The 20,542-nt window shown below is 35.7% G+C and overlaps 1 protein-coding gene across 2 annotated transcripts in view; it reads right to left on the bottom strand.

Annotated features, from left to right (window-relative positions):
• The window catches only part of VSIG1 (V-set and immunoglobulin domain containing 1), a 40,501-nt gene extending 26,108 nt beyond the window's left edge, over nucleotides 1-14,393 (bottom strand). Inside the window, exons 1-3 of one of the 2 annotated variants that reach the window (XM_045570484.1) lie at nucleotides 14,159-14,393; nucleotides 5,509-5,669; nucleotides 1,444-1,551 (exon numbers count right to left, since the gene is read on the bottom strand). In XM_045570484.1, the coding sequence (XP_045426440.1) occupies nucleotides 1,444-1,551; nucleotides 5,509-5,669; nucleotides 14,159-14,207 (318 nt within the window). In that variant the 5' untranslated portion in view covers nucleotides 14,208-14,393. The remainder of the gene's footprint in view (nucleotides 1-1,443; nucleotides 1,552-5,508; nucleotides 5,670-14,158) is intronic. The other variant, XM_036460780.2, reaches the window with a different exon arrangement.
• Between the last annotated feature and the right edge of the window lie 6,149 nt (nucleotides 14,394-20,542).

Raw genomic sequence — 20,542 nt, 5'->3', positions numbered from 1 at the left:
CACAGAATAGGTAACCTTTGATGGGAGGGGACAGTGGGAAGGGGAGAACTTATAGAGCTTCTCAATGAGTGTTACACTGGCATTTTGGACAGACAAATCTTTCTTATATGATTCTATTCTATGTATTGCAAGACATTTAGTATCTCCTGCCACCATCCACCAAGTGCCAGTATTGGCTCTCATTTATAACAATTAAACCAACATCCTTCCCCCTCATTTTAAAATGTCCCTGAGGAGATGGACACCTCTACTCTGTCAACATTTGAAAAGCATTTTATATAATGCTATCTGTTGAGAACAGAGTAGGTTGGGGGAATCTAGCAGCCAGAGAATATGAAGACACTAGATTCTGGAAAGGAATGGTCCACACTCTATGTGTGTTGGGGAGATGAGGATGGCAAAGGGTTTCTTCCACTATGGTTATTTTAGAAGAGTAAGTATTACCCTGTTTCTCCAAAAATAAGACAGTGTCTTATATTAATTTTTTCTCCCAAAGTTGCGCTAGGTCTTATTTTCTAAGGATGTCTTATTTTCGGGGAAACACGGGTATCTGAGAGACCCATATTAAGTAGAATCAAAGCCTGTTCTGTTCACAGGCTGAGGTCTCTGAAATTTACCAATGACTGGATGGATGGAAGAGACCACTGTTGTGATCAGAGGGCCACCAGACCACCTGAAACTTCTATGCTAGTCTGACCGTCCCAGGATCTAGACGTAGGGGTGTCGAACTCAATCAGAGAAGGGGCCAAAATCTAAAATCCAGCCTAAATCGCGGGCCGAATGGTTTACTGAACAGTCATAAACTGTCATTGTGATGGAAACGCAGCGGAGTGCAGTGATGACAGCGCGGTGCGGTCCACATTGCAAGGCCTGGCGGGACGGATTTGGCCCGCGGGCCTTGTGTTTGACACATGTGATAGAGTCTTCGGGTAAGAGTTCCTACTGAGGAAGTGATCAACTGAAGCTGTTCATGTCTTCCAAGAAGCGGAATTTTCTAAGAGGAGAACCATGGTAATGAATATTCTGGCCTTCCTGGTCAGAAGATTTGTGGGATACTTCTGTAGACCCTATTCGGCAAAGGAATCCCTTAGAGGAGATAGTAAGAGATAGCATCCTCCCCTGGGTATTGAGAAACATTGGCCTTGGAGCCAACTGCTTCTTTAAAACACAATGATCTTGGTGGTGGGAGAATATGAGCCTATGGCAAGATTTGGCCACTGGCCTGCTCAATAGGGCAGCAATAGGCCCTGTCCTTTTGGAGGAAGCTGAAAAGAACTGCAGACATCATTATGAGAAGGCTGTCTCAGTTTTGTCCAGGATTTGTGCTGATCTGGATTGTTATCAAACTCAGACCCTCCCTTATCACTCCTGAAAGCTAGTACCATTGCCTTCGACACTCTAAAAAATGAAGGGGTCCAGTAGTATACCAATAGGTATTCTTACCTGAGAGGTCCAGCTACATCTTCCCCGAGCGTCTCTTGCATGCGCCATTTTTAGACACTGACTGACTGCCTTTTCCTCCATACCCTCAGTATTGAGGCACGGGCTGTGCTGTGTTTGAGCAGAAATGGGTGGATCTGAGAGCCGAATGGTATACAGGCACATTAACCCAGGAGATGAATTGAATCACTCAGTGGTCACTCTGGCAACATCTTACTCCCATAAATCATAGAATTGTCTAAGAGCATATCAGGCTCCTTTTATCACCCCCCAAAAGTCCTACCAGCCATTCCTATATTAACATACAACATGCTCTGTAGAATTCTGAATGCATGGAAGTGTTCAAAGAGGAAACATTTGAAATAGAAGCCAAATTTTATTTAGGAAAAATACATCTCAAAGGAAGATATCTGCAACCTCTTTGTTGAGCAGGTCTTTGTTCAAGGTAAGAAGGAGCAGGCTTAGAAGGGGCCTACCCCCTCTCTTTAGTCACAGGTACCTGGAAGACAGCAGAACTGGAAACCAATTCTGGGCCAGGATACCCCCAAGAGTTCTGCCCAAGCTGTCCAGCTATACTAAGTGTATTTTGTTGGGCTGGGTTTTCTAGTGCCCATGACCCAGGGATATGGATGGAATAGGAATTTTGCAAAAATCACTATTTTGTGGGTAGTGTTGCTGACAATAATTCAACATTCGTTGAATGATTATGCGGAAAGCTTCCCAGTGCTTCACAAACATTATCTCATTAAATCTTGCAGCATTATGCACAGTGGAGACAATCAAAGTGTCCTGCGATAGGGGATTGGCTAAAGAAGATGTGGTACATAAGCACAATGGAATACTACTGAGTCATAAGAAAAGACTAAATAATGTCATTTGTTACAACATGAATAGAGCATGAAGACATAATGCTAAGTGAAATAAGTCAGAAAAAGCTAAGAACCATATTATTTCACTCATATATTGGATATAAAACTGAAAATTGTGGATACAAACAGAAATATGATGGTTGCCAGAGGGAAGGGGTGGGGTGTAGGGGTGAAGGGCACCTAATATATAGTGATAGAAAATGATTTGACTTTGGGTGGTGGACACACAGTGCAATGTACAGATCTAGTATCATAGACATCTACACCTGAAACCTATATGATCTTATTAACCAATGTCACCCCAATAAATTTAATAAAAACTAAAGCATTAAAAAAATCTTCACAGTAATTCTATGAGGTAGGTAAGTAACCCCATTCTACAGATAGGAAAACTAAACCTCTGAAAGGTCAAGTGACTTGTCTAAGGTCATCCAGCCAGCAAGTGAATGGAAGAACAATGAGTAGAACTGACATCCATTAGGAGGTTTCCACTGGGGCTCCAAAACTACTCATCTGGAAAAGCAGAGAGAAAAACATGCCTGTAGTATATGGAGGAAAATAAGGAAGAACTCAACTTCTCTAGATGCAGAAACTTAAGAATAGTTATAATGGGGCTCTTGCTGGGGAAAGGAGGAAAAGAAAGCCTGCCTTTTCAGGGGTGATTTTCACTGTCTCCAAGCCAAGAACGGGCCCTACTCTACCCTGTCTTCTATGTGGCCAACACACAAAAATAGGACAGGTCTCATGCTCTTCAAGAAATACCTAGAATGTTTTATGATCAAGCAGCATATTCTCATTGATCAAGTGGTTCAGTGAAGAAGAATTCCTTTGATTTCGACATCCTAAAAGAGTAAATTATTTAAATTACTTGCTCTGCCTGTACCAGACATTTTGAAGACTGAGGTAAACGGCAAGTAAATAAGCTATTTAATAGATACTTATTCGTTGCCGAAACTGGTTTGGCTCAGTGGATAGAGCGTCGGCCTGCAGACTGAAAGGTCCCAGGTTTGATTCCGGTCAAAAGCATGTACCTTGGTACATCCTCAATTGGAGGTGTGCAAGAGGCAGCTGATCGATGATTCTCTCTCATCTATGTTTTTAACTCTCTATCCCTTTCTCTTCCTCTCAGTAAAAAATCAATAAAATAAATAAATAAATAAATAAATAAATAAATACTTATTTGTTAATAGATTTTCTTTCTAAAGTTGCTCTAAGAAATGTCCTTAAGCTCAAGTCACACTCAGTTCAATATCTATACCGTCTTCCTCTGCATTTCTAGGTCTAAAAAAAAACTCATTGTTGGTCACAAGATCCTTTGACCCTCCATCTCCAAGCTCCTCACCAGCCATATAATTCAACCAAGAAGTGACCTTGTAAATTCCAGTGTCAGAAGAGGCATACAGAAGAATTTGCATTTTTAAAATCAGAGTGGTATAGCCTGGCATCCAAACAATTGAGTACATCTTTATTTGAGGACCAAGCATAAAAAGCATTTCAAAATATATTGACAAGACCTCTCTAAATACAGCCCCTATTGGCAAAATGAGAAGAACTTAATACCTATAGAGAAAGAATATATTAAAAAGGCTAATTGGGAATGTAGATCTTAAAAAGGAAGAAACATTGTGTGATTATTGTCGCCCACAATTAAGAGAGTAGCCTTCTCTCTCAGTTGACTGCAACATGTGAGGTCTTAGGTTAGCACATTTTGGATGCTGGAAACTGGTGGACTTACTGTTGCTGCTGCTGCTGATGTTGATAACAGTGTTCACAAGGGTGAAAACTTACAGAATTTATATTATTTTCAACTATTTTACATACATTATGTCAGTTGATTCCCCATGCAACCTATAGAAAACTATTACAATTCTACCATATTTTAAGTAAGGCACAGAGTGATTCAGATATATGTCTGAGCAAAATTGTTGAACTTTGACTAGAGGGTGAAATTGATGAAATATCCTCTTGAATGGTATTTCCTGCTAAACAAATATTCAGGACCTCTGGTGAACAGCTAATTTAGCACCTCTAAAAGACTAATAATGGTTGAAGCAACTCTGGCCCAGGTATAGCTTCTTCAAGATAATGTCCTCCCACTCCCCCTCTACCTCCCCCTTCCCCCCCCTTCCTCCTCCTCCTCCTCCTCCTCCTCCTCCTCCTCCTCCTCCTTCTTCTTCTTCTTCTTCTTCTTCTTCTTCTTCTTCTTCTTCTTCTTCTTCTTCTTCTTCTTCTTCTTCTTCTTCTTCTTCTTCTTCTTCTTCTCTCCCCTGGACCTCCTGCAGCCTGCTTAGCTGGCTCTCCCTGTATATTTCTACTAATAAAAACCCTTCATTTCCTTCAAGGCCCAACTCAGCTACATCCAGCTACATTACAAACCACATTGATTTATCTCTTCTCTAAACTTCTTATTTTGGATTATACATAGTTTTTAAAAAATCTTATGAAAGCCATGGATCTTGTCCCTCAAGGGATATCTGTCAGCATAAGTGCTTGCACACTAATGCATACACACACGCACACACACATGCACACACCTGTGGTTAATATGTGGGTTAATTTAAGCATGGAGAAAACCTTGGAATAGACAGCTTGCTGGTAGAATCATTCTCCTCATTTGACTTTCATACACCTTCATCTGGCAACATCTTCCCCCAGACTCTAACCTACCCTCCCTGTTTTCTAGCTTCATGCTGCCTTTGATTATGAGAGTTCTTCACTACCTTGGCCCTTTTCCACCCATCTAGGATTCTCATTCCACTAGGACTCAGTCTGACTTAGTGAGCTAGCTCACTTAACAGGCAGATCCCAGATATTAAGTTTGACAGAGATCTACAGATCAATTAGGACATGAATTTGAACGAGGGTCTTCTGTAAATAACAGTGAGGATGATTTTGGTGGGTGGAAGAAAATCCTTTTAGAGCTGTTTACTTCACCACTGAGAAGGGCCGTTCCTATCTACTCTGGAATAACTGATATACTCAATGTCGACTTAAACAGAATTATGATAACAAGCTATAACTAAATATGAAGAGAGGACAAAGGCTTACATGATGGTATTCCCTAAACAGATACCTTCAAATTTTTTTGTATCTGATGTTCTACCACTATTGTTAGTGGTTTACTATTCCTTCACACACTGACTTCAACAGTTTATGCTAGAACTACCAAAGGGGAATAGTTTAGGAATAAAGTTCTTACAGAGATTGGCTGTGATTCCTTATTGGATAATGACCACTGGATGGAAAGATTGTCCCTGGAGGCCACAGTGCTGGTGTAGGTGCAGATGAGAGTGACATTATAGCCAACAGTCACATTCACGACACGGTTTGGGATGGTCACTTGCACCACATTAACTTGACCTGAAAAGATAATCATCAAAAAGTTAATGGTACACGCTCACATTCTGATGATACTTATTAATTACAAAGCACTTTCAATGACATCTTATTTGAGGAATCCAAGGTGAAGAGGAAAAGGTAGAAGAAACCATAGAGGAAAGCTGAGCAAGCAACTGGCATAGAGTAGGATAATTTTTTAACAAATTAACAAATTTTTAACAAATAATTTTTAACAAATATCTTTGTGAAGATACTCAAATCCTACATGATTATAAGGTGACAGTTCTGAAATATGATTTTTTTTTTTCTGTGTAAGGATGGCCTTGAACAGAGGTTCTTAAAATGTTGTTTGGGGATCCACAAAGGTCCTTGAGTATGGAAAACAACAAATCCAGTTTTCTCAGATCTGAAGGGTCCCTAGTATATGAGACTTTCCATTTTAAAACCAGGTAATAAAAATAAATAAATAAAACCAGGTAAGTCTCAATCAAACCATACTGGTTTACTAGGACTTTCAGTGCTTAAACCAGAAAAGTCCCAGAAAAACTAGGACAAGTTTGTTGTCCTATCTCTAAGATCATTTTGTTAGGCTAAAAGATCAAAATTATATTCATAATAATATTAAGATGTTATTTTTCAATCTCACCTTCTCATGAGTGTACACTGAAGAGTTCTAGAAGCTACATGTTAGATAATGATGTCATTGCTCTTGTAATTAATGGAATGTGTACTTGAGTATTTTTGTGTTTACCTTTTTTGTTTTGTTTGCTAATACATTAAATATAGATTGAAATAGCCCACATAGCAAAAATTATTTGGGGTCCCTAATAATTTTAATTGAAAATTGTATAGAATTAAATTTATATACATACACACAAGTACAAGTAAATATGAAGAACTATAAATAAGATAGGTGGATTGTATCAATGTCAGTGTCCTGATTGTGATATTATACTATAGTTTTATAATATGTCACCATGGGGTGAGATTGTCTAAAGTGTACATGGGATCTCTGTCTTCTTAAAAAATATTTAATGACTATAGAATCTATAGTGATATCCCATATTTCATTACTGATATTTGTGATTTATATCTTACCTGTTTTTATTTTTTCCATTCTTGATAGAGGTTTGCCATTTTTGTTTATTGATTTTTTTCCAAAGAACCAAAGTTTTATTTTATTTAATTTTCTCTATAGTTTTTGTATTTTAACTCCACTGACTTCAGCTTTTAATTATTTCCTTCTTTCTGCTTGCTTTGGGATTGTTTTGTCCTTCTTTTTCTAGATCCTTGATGTAGAAACTTCAGTTACTAACTTGAGACATTTCTTCATTTCAAATGTAAGTATTTAGTATTATAAATTTCTCTCTCAGCAATGCTTTAGTTGCATGTTACATATTTCTATTTTTATTCAGTTTATATTTTTAAATTTTTATTTGAAACTTCACCTTTGATCCATAGATTATTTAGAAGTGTGTTGTATAACTTCCAAGTGTTTAAAGACTTATTTCTGTTCTTGCTTTCTAGTTTGATAGTTGTGCTGAGAGAACAAACCCTGTGTGATTTCAATTTTTAAAAATATTTTATGTCTATTTTATGGTCAACTACATGGTCTACCTTGGTAAATGTTCTGTGGGTCCTTGGGAGAGGGAGAAAATATATTCTGCTCTTATGGAGTGAATTGTTCCATAAAAAGAGATATACTTTAAAACATTATAAATATTCACCAAGATAGACCAAGTTATGGGCTATAAAACAAACCTTAATGAATTTAAAAGAATAGAAGTCATACAATGTCTGCTGTTAGACCACAATGAAATTAAAGTAGAAATCAATAACAAAGAAATTATCAGAAGGACCCAAAATACATGGTGATTAAATAACATACTTCTAAATAAAAAAACAGGTCAAGAAAAAAATTTAATAGAAATTTTAAAAATATTTTGAACTAAAATAAAAATGCCACTTATTAAAATATATAGCATGTGTCAAAGTAGTCCTTATAGGGAAATTTATGCAATTGAATGCATATAATAGAAAAGAAGAATGACCTAAAAATCAATAAAGCTTAGGAAACTAAAGAAAGAGAGAGAGAGCTGATTAAATCCAAAGTAAACAGAAAGAAAGAAATAATGAAAACTAGAGCAGAAATCAATGAAATTGAAAAACAAGAAATCAATCGAGAAAACTAAAATAAGTTAATCACAAAAATCAGTAATATTGATAAGACTAGATAAGCTAAGAAAAAATATACAGAGGATACAAATTACTAATATCAAAAATGAAAAAGGGCCATCACTGCAGATTCTATGGGCATTAAAAGCAAAGAAATACAGGAACAATTCTATGCCCACAAATTCAGTAACCTAGATGAAATGGATTGATTTCCTGAAAGACATCATATTCAAAAACTTACACAAGGAGAATTATACAATTTGAACAGGCCTATATCTATTCTATACCTATTAAAGAAATTGAATCAATAATAAATAACCTTCAAAAATGGAAAGCACCAGGCCCAGATGGGTTCATTGGTGAAATCTACCAAATATTTAAGGAAGAAATTATACCAATTATCTACAATATCTTTCAAAAACTAGAACAGCAGAAAAGTACTTTCTTACTCATCCTATGATGGCCACATCACCCTAATACTACAACTAGACAAAGATAATACAAGAAAAGAAATTAAAAAAAAAAAACACCTCATGAACATAGATGCAAAAATCCTCAATAAATTCAACAATGTATAAAAATAATTCTACCCCATTACTAAGTGGAATTTATCCTGGGTATTCAAGCCTGGTTCAACATTTGAAAATCAATTAACGTAATTCATCACAACAAGTTAAAAAAAATGATATGATCATATCAATAGATGCAAAAAAAGAATTTGACAAAATCTACTATTTGTGATTTGTGATTTTAAGAACTCTCAGTAAACTAGGAATAAAATGCCTAAATGTTTACTTCAAAATGTCTTCAAACTGTTTAAAATATAATGGATAAAATGAGAATTTGATGGCCATAATTTGCAATTATGTTTAGTTTTGATGGCCAAACTTTCCCCTAAAAATAGAGATTTTGAAGATACTACATTTGGCCATCATTTTTGTCCTCTAGTGTGGGTTCCAATATCTGCTATGGAATTGACTAATGGTGGAAACTTAGGATCAGGTAAGGCCCAAAACAAACAAAAAACAAAACAAAAAACCTTTAAAGGATGTTCTCAATGAAAGAGTTTGAAAGTAGGCCAAAACTGGTTTGGCTCAGTGGATAGAGCGTCAGCCTGCAGACTGAAGGGTCCCGGGTTCAACTCTGGTACAAGGGCATGTACCTTGGTTGCAGGTACATCCCCAGTTGGGGGGGGGGTGTGCAGGAGGCAGCTGATCAGTGTTTCTAACTTTCTATCCCTCTCCCTTTCTCTCTGTAAAAAAATCAATAAAATATATATATATTTTTTTTTAAAGAAAAAGAAAGAGTTTGAAGGTAGAGTAAGCACAGTTCTCACACAAGGCAAGCCATGGAAGAGGCCATGGTGCCTATCAACAAATACCTATTGAGTACCTTTTTGTGCCACAAACAACACAGACACAATCTCTGCCTGCCATTTCAATGTAGTAGGAAGCCATTTATAGCACAGAACAGAATAGAGGCACAAGAAAATCAAGGATTTGGGAACTATAAATCTGATTTAAACATTTTGAACATTTTAAAATTGACAACATATAATTATATAAATAATTTGAAATCTGTAAAAGCTCAACAATATCACCTTGGAATAAAAATGGTAACCTCCAAATCTACTGCAAGACAATATATTTTAAGAATATGTGCTCTGTCATATAAATAAACAACAATTGGCAAGATAATGTGCCCAGACAATTTTAATGCCCAGATTCCCAAAATTCAGGGCTATAATCAATTCTTAAATTCTGAAGAAAAGATGATTTTCAGAAATTGCCCATCCATAATATAGTGACAGTATAATTCAGAGCTAAGAGCTATATTTTTCCAGATGAACTTTTAAAAAATGTTACATCATTCAACTAGTGTACGTTACTTAAACCTCTGAGCTCATCCTCTAGCCCAGCACTGTGCATAGAACTTTTTGTGATGATGGAAATATTCTATCTCTATACTGTCTAATTCAGTAGCCATTACCCATATGTACTTATGGAGCACTTGAAATGAAGCTAGTGTGACTGAGGAATTGAATTTTTAAATTTTATTTAATTTTAATTTATTAAACTTAGCCACATGTAGATAGTGAACAGAACAAATTTAGTCTTAAATTAGAGGTGATTCTGTGAGTGTCAGGAGAAAAAACTCTCCTTCCTTTGGATTAATTTTCTCTAAATTGAGAAATTGTTTAAAAATTGAAAAAAGGCAGAAAATTTTCTACATTAACAAAACTGTGAATAAAGAGCAAAATAAAGATAAGCACTCAAGTGGAGGGAGGTGGGGTGACTGGATAAAGAAGATGAAGGGGTGAGCTAAAGAACATATATACATACCCCAAGGGAGGGGGAAGTGGGTAAAGGGCAGAAAAAAGGGTGACATCTGAACTTACATCAACATGAAAAATGTTTAATTAAAAAATTAGTACCTGATTTAAACAAAATTTAGAATTTCAATTTTATTCATGACCTGATTGAATTACATAAACACCAAAAATTGCATATGGTTAAAAATATGTGTGACTGCGTTTAAAAAATCAATGCTATTGTTAAAGGAAAATTATCCAAGGTGCATACACAAATTAATTAACATTCTAAAACTATTTTAAATACTTGTGTTTTGGTTGTGATTGTTCATTTATTTATTTAACACCTGCATTGTGGCAGGCACTTTGCTTATGGGGGGTTATTCTCCTAATATACCACAACAAAAATATCCTCTAAATATCCATATTTAACCTGACACATTTAAAGTGATTTAATTTCCAGCAACTTCATGTATAATGGCATCATTTTTAGTTAGAAGATAATATAACCAAATGATCACTCACTTTCTTTATTTGACTGCAAAACCAAAGTTCAAATATATTACTGCAAAAAACAACATACATTTCCAACAGGTGACTAATATATATTACAAGCACCTAACATGATATGCATAAACTTTTTGCCAAAGACATCTTTGATTAAAATTATTTTTCTAACATAGAATTTAGCCTAGGACTCCCTAAGGAGTCACCAGAAAGATTTTGATTAAAATAAAATCTGCTTTGCTTAGTTGTACAGAAAAGTGTTTTCAAATATGTTGTAAAAATCATTTCTGGAACCATCACTAAGGCCCTACTGTAGGGATTGACAACTTTAGCTCATGAGTTAGCTAGAACCCTGGGATTGAGGATCCTTTCTCCAATTCACCAAAGCAATGGTTTGGAAAGTGGAAGAGAGTGATGGTATTCATATTCACCCCTTTGACTAGGAGCTACAGTGATGGGATGTTACATCATCCATGTATTGTCCAAAGGTTAATTGAAACTGCATTGATCAAACAGCAAAATAGTCTTTCTCCTAGACACTGTAGAGCATGAAAGTCAATGAATGTTAGCCGAATTTGAAGAAAAGAGTTTACATTTCAAAAAGGGGGAGAATTGTGAGAATAAACAAGTAATATTTTCTGTCAAAAAGCAGTTTAGGCAGCTGCTATTTTGCACTGTGTAAATTGGAAGCCACTATTTTGGCCAGTATGACTTGCAGCTCCCCTAGTGGCTGCCATCTTGAAATGGCAAAGGTCAACCTCTTCCTTTGAATTAGTCAATCACAAAAGACTGTGGGCCTGGGCTCCAGTTGAGAGTAAGGGACAGGTCACATGCATCAGAATTAAAAAGCCATGCGGACCACCTGCTCAGTGTACGCATGGTTCCAGACCATGTGTGTGCACACCCTCCTGTAGGAGTAAATATATGTGCCTTGCAAAAAAAAAAAAAATCATTTCTGATTGTTTAGAGTTTGGGAAAGTAATTGATTTTTTTATTTTTCCAGCTTTATTGACATATAACATTGTATAAATTTAAGATGTGCAAAAGGTTGATTTGATACACATATATATTGCAAAATGATTACCACCATAGGGTTAATTAACACTTCCATCACATCACATAATTACTATTTATTTATTTTATTTATTTATTGGTGTAAACTACTTAAAATCTACCCTCTTAGCAACTTTTAGGTATGTAATATAGAATTATTAACTATAGTCACCATGTTGTACATTATATCCCCAGAACATATTCATCTTATTAGTGGAAGTTGGTACCCTTTGACTAACAGCTCCTCATTTTCCTCACCCACCCACCCTGATAAACATCACTCTACTCTCTGTTTCTATTAATTCGGGGTTTTTTAGATTCCACGTAGAAGTTCAATCATACAGTATTGTCTTTATCTGACATTTCATTTAGCATAATGCTCTCAGGGTCCATTCATGTTACAAATGGCAGGATTTTGGAAGGTAATTCATTCTGTCAATAAATATTTCTTTTGTGACCACTATGTGCCTGGCACCATGCTTGATACCAAAAACATGACATTTTTTCTGACCAGGAAACAAGTTCAGCTAGCCCATCAAATTACACATCTATGGAAACATTACCAGTTGCTTCACAGCCATATCTGGATCAATTAATGGACACTATTAATGTCAGGTATAGATTATTAAAGTCATTCTCTGACTTCTATATATAGGTAAGCATGTCAATTAACAATATACTGTATTATACCACATTTCCATTCCATCTGCTAGATTGTCGCTACCATGTTTTGCTTGGGGTCAGCTAGACCGTGTATGTATAGATACATAGTATACACAATAAGTAAGTTAAAAACCCAATTTATTAATGTAATATGTACACTTGCAAAGGGGAAAAAAAGAAATTTACCCGTATTTGTGGTAACAATTGCTGGTGATTTTTATTTTCTTATTTATATGCTTCTATATTTTCCAACTTTTCTATAATGACCACACATGTCATTTATAATCAGTAAAAATTATATATATGTTAGCTACAGTAAAAAAAAAAAAAAAAAAAAAAAAAGCAAAACACTCTTACAACTGTTCCAAAACTGCTGTCTGGTATAGGCCAGATGAAGGACTCACATAGAAAAATAGATGTTGACTACAGGTGTGATTTTAGAGGGCTGGTGTCGGAGGCCCAGGGGTGACCCAATTAGCTTATGACTGTAAGATCTTTAAAGAAAACAAAGAAAGACTTTCACTGTGTAAAGTTAAGGTTTGAAATGAATATTCCTGAGGGAAAGGAAAAATAGTAACATCTGTTTCCAGCAAGATGGAAATTGAGAAAGGCAGCTTTTTCCAGCTCTAAGTTCTGGTTAGATCATTGGATAAATGCAGTATTCCCCTCTGGTGACTCCATAGAACATGTTGGTTTAAGCATTTTATAATGGACATTTAAATAACTATTACTAAAAAACATATAGTTTTAAAAAGTAATGCTGATTTATTCTGGTTACAAAAATAGTATAATATTTTTTAAGAAACCCTGGAAAATTTGGGGAATAAAATTAAAATCATCTATGACTTCATCACTCAGAGGTTATCACTATGAGCAGCAGTTTAGTATATAACCTTCTAGAAATTTATTCTAGGCATGTGTCTGTATCCTGCTTTTTCATTTAACATTTTATCCTGAACATTTTCTTATATCATTAAATGTAATTGATAAACCTCATTCTAATGACTGCCTAATATTATTGATGGCTTAATGATATCATTTTGGTAGAAGGAATATTATTGTATTTACCATGGATATAATTTATCTTAAGAGCAGATTAAAAATATATCTGGTATTTGAAAAAACTAGCCAAGGATTTTTCTGACTTAGTGATCTCTTATGGGTCTAACCAACATCAGGGTTTTTTACTCTAAAAATTATTTTGTTCTGCTCGAATCCCTGAAAACACTCATATTGGGCACAACAATAAATCATTCACATATTTTAGCCTCAGAAAAGTACAAGTTCCTAAGAAATGTTAGATAGTAAAGCATGGCGGGCCCTCCCAGCCAGGCTCTGCCTGTTATAGCAAATCAGGTCCATCACAGGGAGCTTAAAGGAAATAAAACTCAAGTAAAATAGAAAATATATCTTTAGCACAGGTTTGAGCTTCTAAGTTCATCTGTTTAACTTCCAAAGTAAAAAAATATAAAGAAAGGAAGAGAGAGAGAGAGAGAGAGAGAGAGAGAGAGAGAGAGAGAGAGAGAGAGAGAGAGAGAGAGAGAAGGAGCTGTGATTTTTCATTTAAATGTTTTAAATTCAGAAGCTACATAAACCAATTCTTTTTACAGGCTTCCCTCCCAAATTAGCATGGCACATATTTGCTATGTAAAATTTCTAAAATTCATTTTACTCAGCATACTAATCATATGTCCTTTCCCGTACAGGAGAAGAACATTCTATGTAAAAATGTACAATTTCAGTTCAAAATGAAAAACTCCATTCCCAATTTTCTTTGGTGGTTTGGAGAGCCTTTCCTTACCTACAAGGCAGTTTAGGATCAGAAAGACCTTCCAAAACGCAAACACCATGGTGGCGAAGTTCGTTGAGCGCAGCTGGGGACCAGTAGCTTGCTTGAGCTAGGCTGAGTCTCAAAGTGGCTTATTCAATCACAAGGAGGTTTGGCAGTCTTATCTGCAGGCATCACGGAACAAACAAGCTTTCTCAGGCTGACTTATTGGGTGCAGACCTTTCGCAGAGCAGATTTCTGTTTCTTTGAAACACTTTTCATGGGGCGTGTTTCCTTGATATATTTGCTACTGTGTTAATAATAAACCCACGTATTTAAATTCTTCAAGCTCTTTGTACACAGATTCTCTCAGTTTTATTGTTTAAGATCAATCTTAATAAAAGTTATACTTGGGGGGATAGTTGGCAAGGCTAATTAATTTCAGATATTTCCATAAAGGTCTAAAAGCATTGATTCACTAACATCCTTTAACAAATTAGGACCATAAATTGGTGCTCTAAGATTTACTCAAGAGACGGGGTTCACAAGAAGGGCACAGGGGTTATGAAGCATTAATTTCCATGTGAATAAATTCTGAACATGTCACCCTTTTTTGAAGCTCTGGTAGTTCTCATTACCCTCCATCAAAACTGGCAGTAAAATGAATTGCACGCTTGCCTTCCGAGTTAGAAGCCTTATAGCATTTATTAACTCACCTAATTTTTAAAAATTGGATGAGTGAATAAATGCTTTAAGACTTCCATTGGATGAGTCTGAATTTTTGCAGAATTGGGTAACTGAATAGGTGCTACAGGACTTCCTTGGAAAGGGGGTTCACTAGGAAGGGAAAGGCAGGCTCCACAGATGAGAAGCCTTCATATGAACATGAGCTTCTAACATAGTTCCTCTTGTGCTTAAGTTACCTTCAGATACATAAGCACCTCCTCTGGATCTTCCCCTGAGATCTCAAAGTCTTGCTGTTTCCATCTTTACAGTGGCTCTCTGATTTGTCCTTTCCCTAATCTGCAGTTTTCATCATGGTCCAAGTCCAGATCCTCAATCCCTGGCCTACTATAGCAGCTTCCTAAGTGGTATCTCTGACTTCTTCCTCCTTCATCCTGTGTACCAACTATGTGCTAATGTTCCAAACTTGACAAAATATCTTCAAAAACAATATAATGGGCTATTTCATCAACTATCAAGTCCAAAATCCTTAATCTGGATTCACAGACTTCCCAAATCTTGTCCTCACCTCTTCTAAACTTTAGACACCTTTAAATTATCCACCTGAAAAATGCTGTCAAGATTTATTGCCTCTGGGTATTCATTCACGTGAAATATGTACAAGTTTCAGAGATATGTTTTATGAACTCTCAGTTATGGGAGATGTTTGACCCTCATCATATATTAGCCAAGTCTATTTCCTATTGCTTCTCAGAAAGCCATTTTGTTTCCATCAGGCCTGATTTATTCTCACAACCTGCATGCTCATGTTTGATACCAAACCTCAGCTCCAGGTAACTTCCATCATTACTTAGAATTTTCTCCTTTCTGTTATTTTGCTTGGGGCCAGCTATTTAGATATTTAGATATTTGTTAATATCTAAACATATTGTTTGTGCAGATCAGTCATGCAGTCCTATGTGAAAATTTCATAATACCCCTGTGAGGGCTTCCCCTTGGATAAATTTACATTGTATATAGAGCTAATATCCTCCAGTTGGCCCTGGGATAGCTAGGGTTGAGGGTATGATTCAAGGCTATTGCCAAAATACATCTGCACTAGAATGTCTCAGACACTCTAGAATATTTAGGTAGAATGCCAACACTTATATTATGTGGGACTTAATTCGGACAGGTAGAATTATGTTAAAATAAACTCTCAGAGACAATCTAGATTTTCTGATTCAGACTGAATTTTGATGTTTTACATTATTGCTCAAAAGAAGTGGGTCACTAACTGACATATGAAATATTAAATATCTCACATTTTTACAGAAATTTATAATTTTTAAACTGCTTTTCCATTTTAACAACTGACAATAAAATAAATAGGTCAGGCATTATCTACATTCTTTCCATGAGAAAATTGAAGTTCAGAAACATTGTATCTCTCCCAAGGCCACATAGTACGCAATAGACGCTGTCCCTCCCATCACACAGTACAGTAGCACAGTGTAAATGTAATGTAACAAACATTCAACTGCCTCCTTTGGGAACTTTCAGAAATTTGCTGTATCTGACTTATCCCTCATTTTTTAACTTAAAAATTACAAAAGTAATACTTTGATTGTAAAGAGATTTTAAAGAACAAAGAAGTAGTCATGGGGATGTAAAGTATAGCATAGGGAAAATAATCAATAGTATAGCAATAGCTATGGTGCCAGATGGGCACTGGAAATATCAGGAGGAACACTTTGTAAGTATATGATTGTCTAACCACTGTGTTGTATACCAGAAAATAATGCAGATTAATGTATGTAAAATGTCATTAAAAACTTTAAAAATTAAAAAGAACAAAGAAGTGCCGAAACCAGTTTGGCTCAGTGGATAGAGTGTCAGCCTGCGGACTGAAAGGTCCCAGGTTCGATTCTGGTCAAGAGCATGTATCCTGGTTGCGGGCACATACCCAGTAGGGGAGGGGGTGTGCAAGAGGCAGCTGATGGATGATTCTCTCTCATCCATGTTTCTAACTTTCTATCCCTCTTTCTTCCCCTCTGTAAAAAATCAATAAAATATATATTTTTAAAAAAGTTTAAAAAATGAAACTTATTAAATAGAGACAATTGTTATTTTTTTAAAAAAAGAACAAAGAAGTATACAGAGAATAAAGAGAAAATCTGCATTCTCTCAATAACATGTGTAATCCTATGCCATACTCACAAGCAATGGAAGTTTCACATTTTTCTCAGACCTCTATAAATTCACACACAGAGAGACACGTACACATGACTTTTTTTTTCACATAAAGGTAATCATAATACACATATTATTTTATAATTTGCTTTTTAACCTTTAAAACCTATTTTTAATTATTTCTTTTACATCACAATGTACAAGTACATCTATAGATCTACACTATTCATTTTAAAGCTGCATGGTATTTCATAGTATGAATGTACCGCAACTTATTTAACCATTCTCCTATTGATAAATTCTTAGGTTATTTCCAGTTTTTACCAATATAAAATTGGTGAAGTGAACATCCTTTTGCCTATAACTCTGCCCATTTTGTGTGATTATTTCTGTACATTAGGTACATGGATATACAATTGCTGGATCAAAGGGTGTGAACATTTTAATTTTTGGTAGATTATGAAAAATTGTCTACCAGAAATTCTTTACAAATCTACACTTCCATTAAGAGTGTATAAGCATACCTGTTTTTCCACAGCCTTGTCAACAATAAAAATCATCAGTGTTTTATTGTTTTTAGTATCATAGATGAAAATTGTTGTTTTAATCTGTATTTCTCTAATGAGGTCAAACCTTTTTGCATAGGTATACTGGCCTAATTGATGTTCCTTTACCTGTGAATTTCCTGTTTGTGGCCTTAAAGCATTTTTCCATTGAGTTACCTTTTAATATTGTAGAAATTTATATTTTATGAATCTTAATATGAATTTGGTATATACACCATAAGTACTTTCTTTCAGTCCCTCACTTTTAAAAAGTTATCTTCTTACCGGAGGGAAATGGGGGTGAGGGAGGCAGAAGAAGGTAAAGGGGGGTTAAATGATGATGTAAAGAGACATGACTTGGGGTAGTGAACACACAATACAATATATATATGACATATTATAGTACATCTTAAATCTATATAACTTTATTAACCAATGTCATCCCAATAAATTCAATAAAAATAACATTTTAAAAGTATGTTTTTTACCATAAAGAATTTTGCATTGTGTTGTAATTAAATCTAGCAACTTTTTATTTTATAGCTTCTGGGTTTCATATCTTCCCTAAGAAAGCCTTTCCCAATCCAAGACTATAGAAGTACCATTATATATTATCAAATCATTATATTCTTTCTAATGCTTCTATAATTATGTCCTGAATTTCAGTTATGGCAACTTTGTCCTTCCATTGCTCAGGCCAAAAGTATTGTGTTATCCTTGACTCTTCTTCTCTCGTGTACCACATTTAATTAATTCATCAGCAAATTCTTGGGGTTTGTGTTCAAAATATATCCAGACTCTGAACACTTTCTCACTTCACTGCTAACACCCTGGTTTGAGCCATCAGCATCAGTTGCCTAGATCACTGAAATAGCTTCCTAACTGGTCTCTGTGCTTCCTCCATCTTCCCTTACAGTATATTATTACAGCAGCCAGAATGATCCTTTTATATATGTCAGATAACATCTCACTTTTGCTCAAGATCCTCCAATAGTTCCCAATTTCTGACAGAGAAAAAGACACAAAGTTTTTAAAATATCTTGGAAAACCCTAAAATAATATGCCTCACCCACTGCACATCTCTAGCCTCATCTCCTACCATTCTTCCCCTTCTCACTCTGCTCCAGCCACACTATTCTTGTAGATCCTTGAACTAACCAGGCATGCTCCCACTTTTTAGTGCATTTGCACTGGCAGTTGCTTCTGTTTGTGACACTTTAACCCCAGATATCAATAAGGCCAACTCCCTCATATTCCTCAAGTCTTTGCTTAAAAGTCAGTTTCCAACTACACCTCCTTTGTTCACACATTTTAAAACAGCAGCTTTCCTTTCTCCAGCCCTACCTTTCCATAGTACATATTACCTTATAACATATACAGTTTACTAATTTTTTAATTTTTCACTAGAATGAAGTTTCAAGGGGGCAGGTATTTCTGTTTGTTTTATTCTCAGTTCATTCTAAGGACCTAGAATAGTGCCTTTCACATAGCAGGTACTTAATAAATATTCGTTAAGTGAATAAACTTGCGAATCTGGAATTGATTTATTTGGAATTCATTTCTTTTGTATTGTATGAGATAGGGTGAAGTGCTTTTTAATGTTCTAATGTCCTAAATAGGAGAAAATTATTACCCATTGAGGGAATCTGCTCTTTGGAAATAATGAGGTCATTAGTGGCTCATTCTAATGAATAAGATAGGTGATTAAGTTCATTAATGCTATTTTGTGGTCAAGAAATGAGGCATAATTATAAAGTAATGAGCCTGCTGTTTTTGTGTGGCTTGGGAGCTGGCTCAGAAGGCAATCTTGGGTTTCCAAGAGACAGGCCAAGGCTATTCTTATGGCACCAGAATCAGAAAAAGGGGGAGAGAGAGAGAGAGAGAGAGAGAGAGAGAGAGACAGAGACAGAGACAGAGACAGAGACAGAGATGAAGATAGATATGGAGATCTGGGAGTAATGCTTTTCATATGCAGTTTTTGATCACTGAAATAGTCATCATGGGAAATCAGAATTTATTAGAATTCTTTATACATATTTGTAAGATCTTTAAATTTTTGAATTACATATAGAAGGGTGCAATATAGTCGATACTTAGAGTTTAAAGATTTTAATTAATTCTTGTTGGAATGGTTCCAAAAAAGGTATTTTAAAATTTCCCTGTACAATCACAGAACCATTGCTTTTCCCAACTGCCTGCCTGGCATATTCACTTATATCTCTGTCTCTAAACCTGTGCTCCCAATCTCTGTTGCTCATGTTCCTATTATAATTCTTCACTGGGGTATTCTTGATTCCTACTTTTATTCCCACTGCCATGCCACCAGCATAAAATCCTACTGAAAGCTTCTCTTCAGTCCCTAGACTCCTTTCTATCTCCTGCCATACTCTAGTTCAGTCTCTATTAACTCCTATTTAGATGGTTTCAGCAGCATGCTAGTCTCCCTCCTGGCCTCCAACATTCTTCTCCCTCGGTTCATTTAGAACCCTGCCATATACATTTTCCTAAAGTTCAATTTAATTGTGTCATTCTCATACTCAAAATGCTTCAATGACTCCCTATCACTTTTGGCTTACACATAAGCATTTTTATCTGGCATTCAATAAGCAACCAACCTACCTTTCCTGTCTATTTTGTGTTATTTGTAACACCAAAGAATGCCAGAGCTGGCTGAAGTTTTACAAGTGGCCAACAAACAAAACTGAATACTCCCTGTTCCCTGAACATATGCCTCACCTTTTCACCCCTGTGCTTTTACAAGGACATCCCCTACGCCTAGATTGCCTACCCCACCAAGTCTAATTGCCCAAAATCTACTCATTGTGGGAGTCTTGTCACAAAACTAAATCCTTCATATTATATATTGTCTCCTAATTCTCACATGATATGATCTCACCTTTACAGCTTCAGTTACAAAATACCTTTTTCACAGCATTTAAAGGATAACATAGCTATTTATATATCAGTCCTTTTCATGCCTCAAAGAATGCAAGCTCTTAAGGAGAATAAGGACTAT

This window comes from Pipistrellus kuhlii, unplaced genomic scaffold (assembly GCF_014108245.1).
Source record: "Pipistrellus kuhlii isolate mPipKuh1 unplaced genomic scaffold, mPipKuh1.p scaffold_m20_p_33, whole genome shotgun sequence".
In the NCBI taxonomy this organism is placed as follows: Eukaryota; Metazoa; Chordata; class Mammalia; order Chiroptera; family Vespertilionidae; genus Pipistrellus; species Pipistrellus kuhlii.
This window is presented reverse-complemented; position numbering and strand designations above follow the sequence as displayed.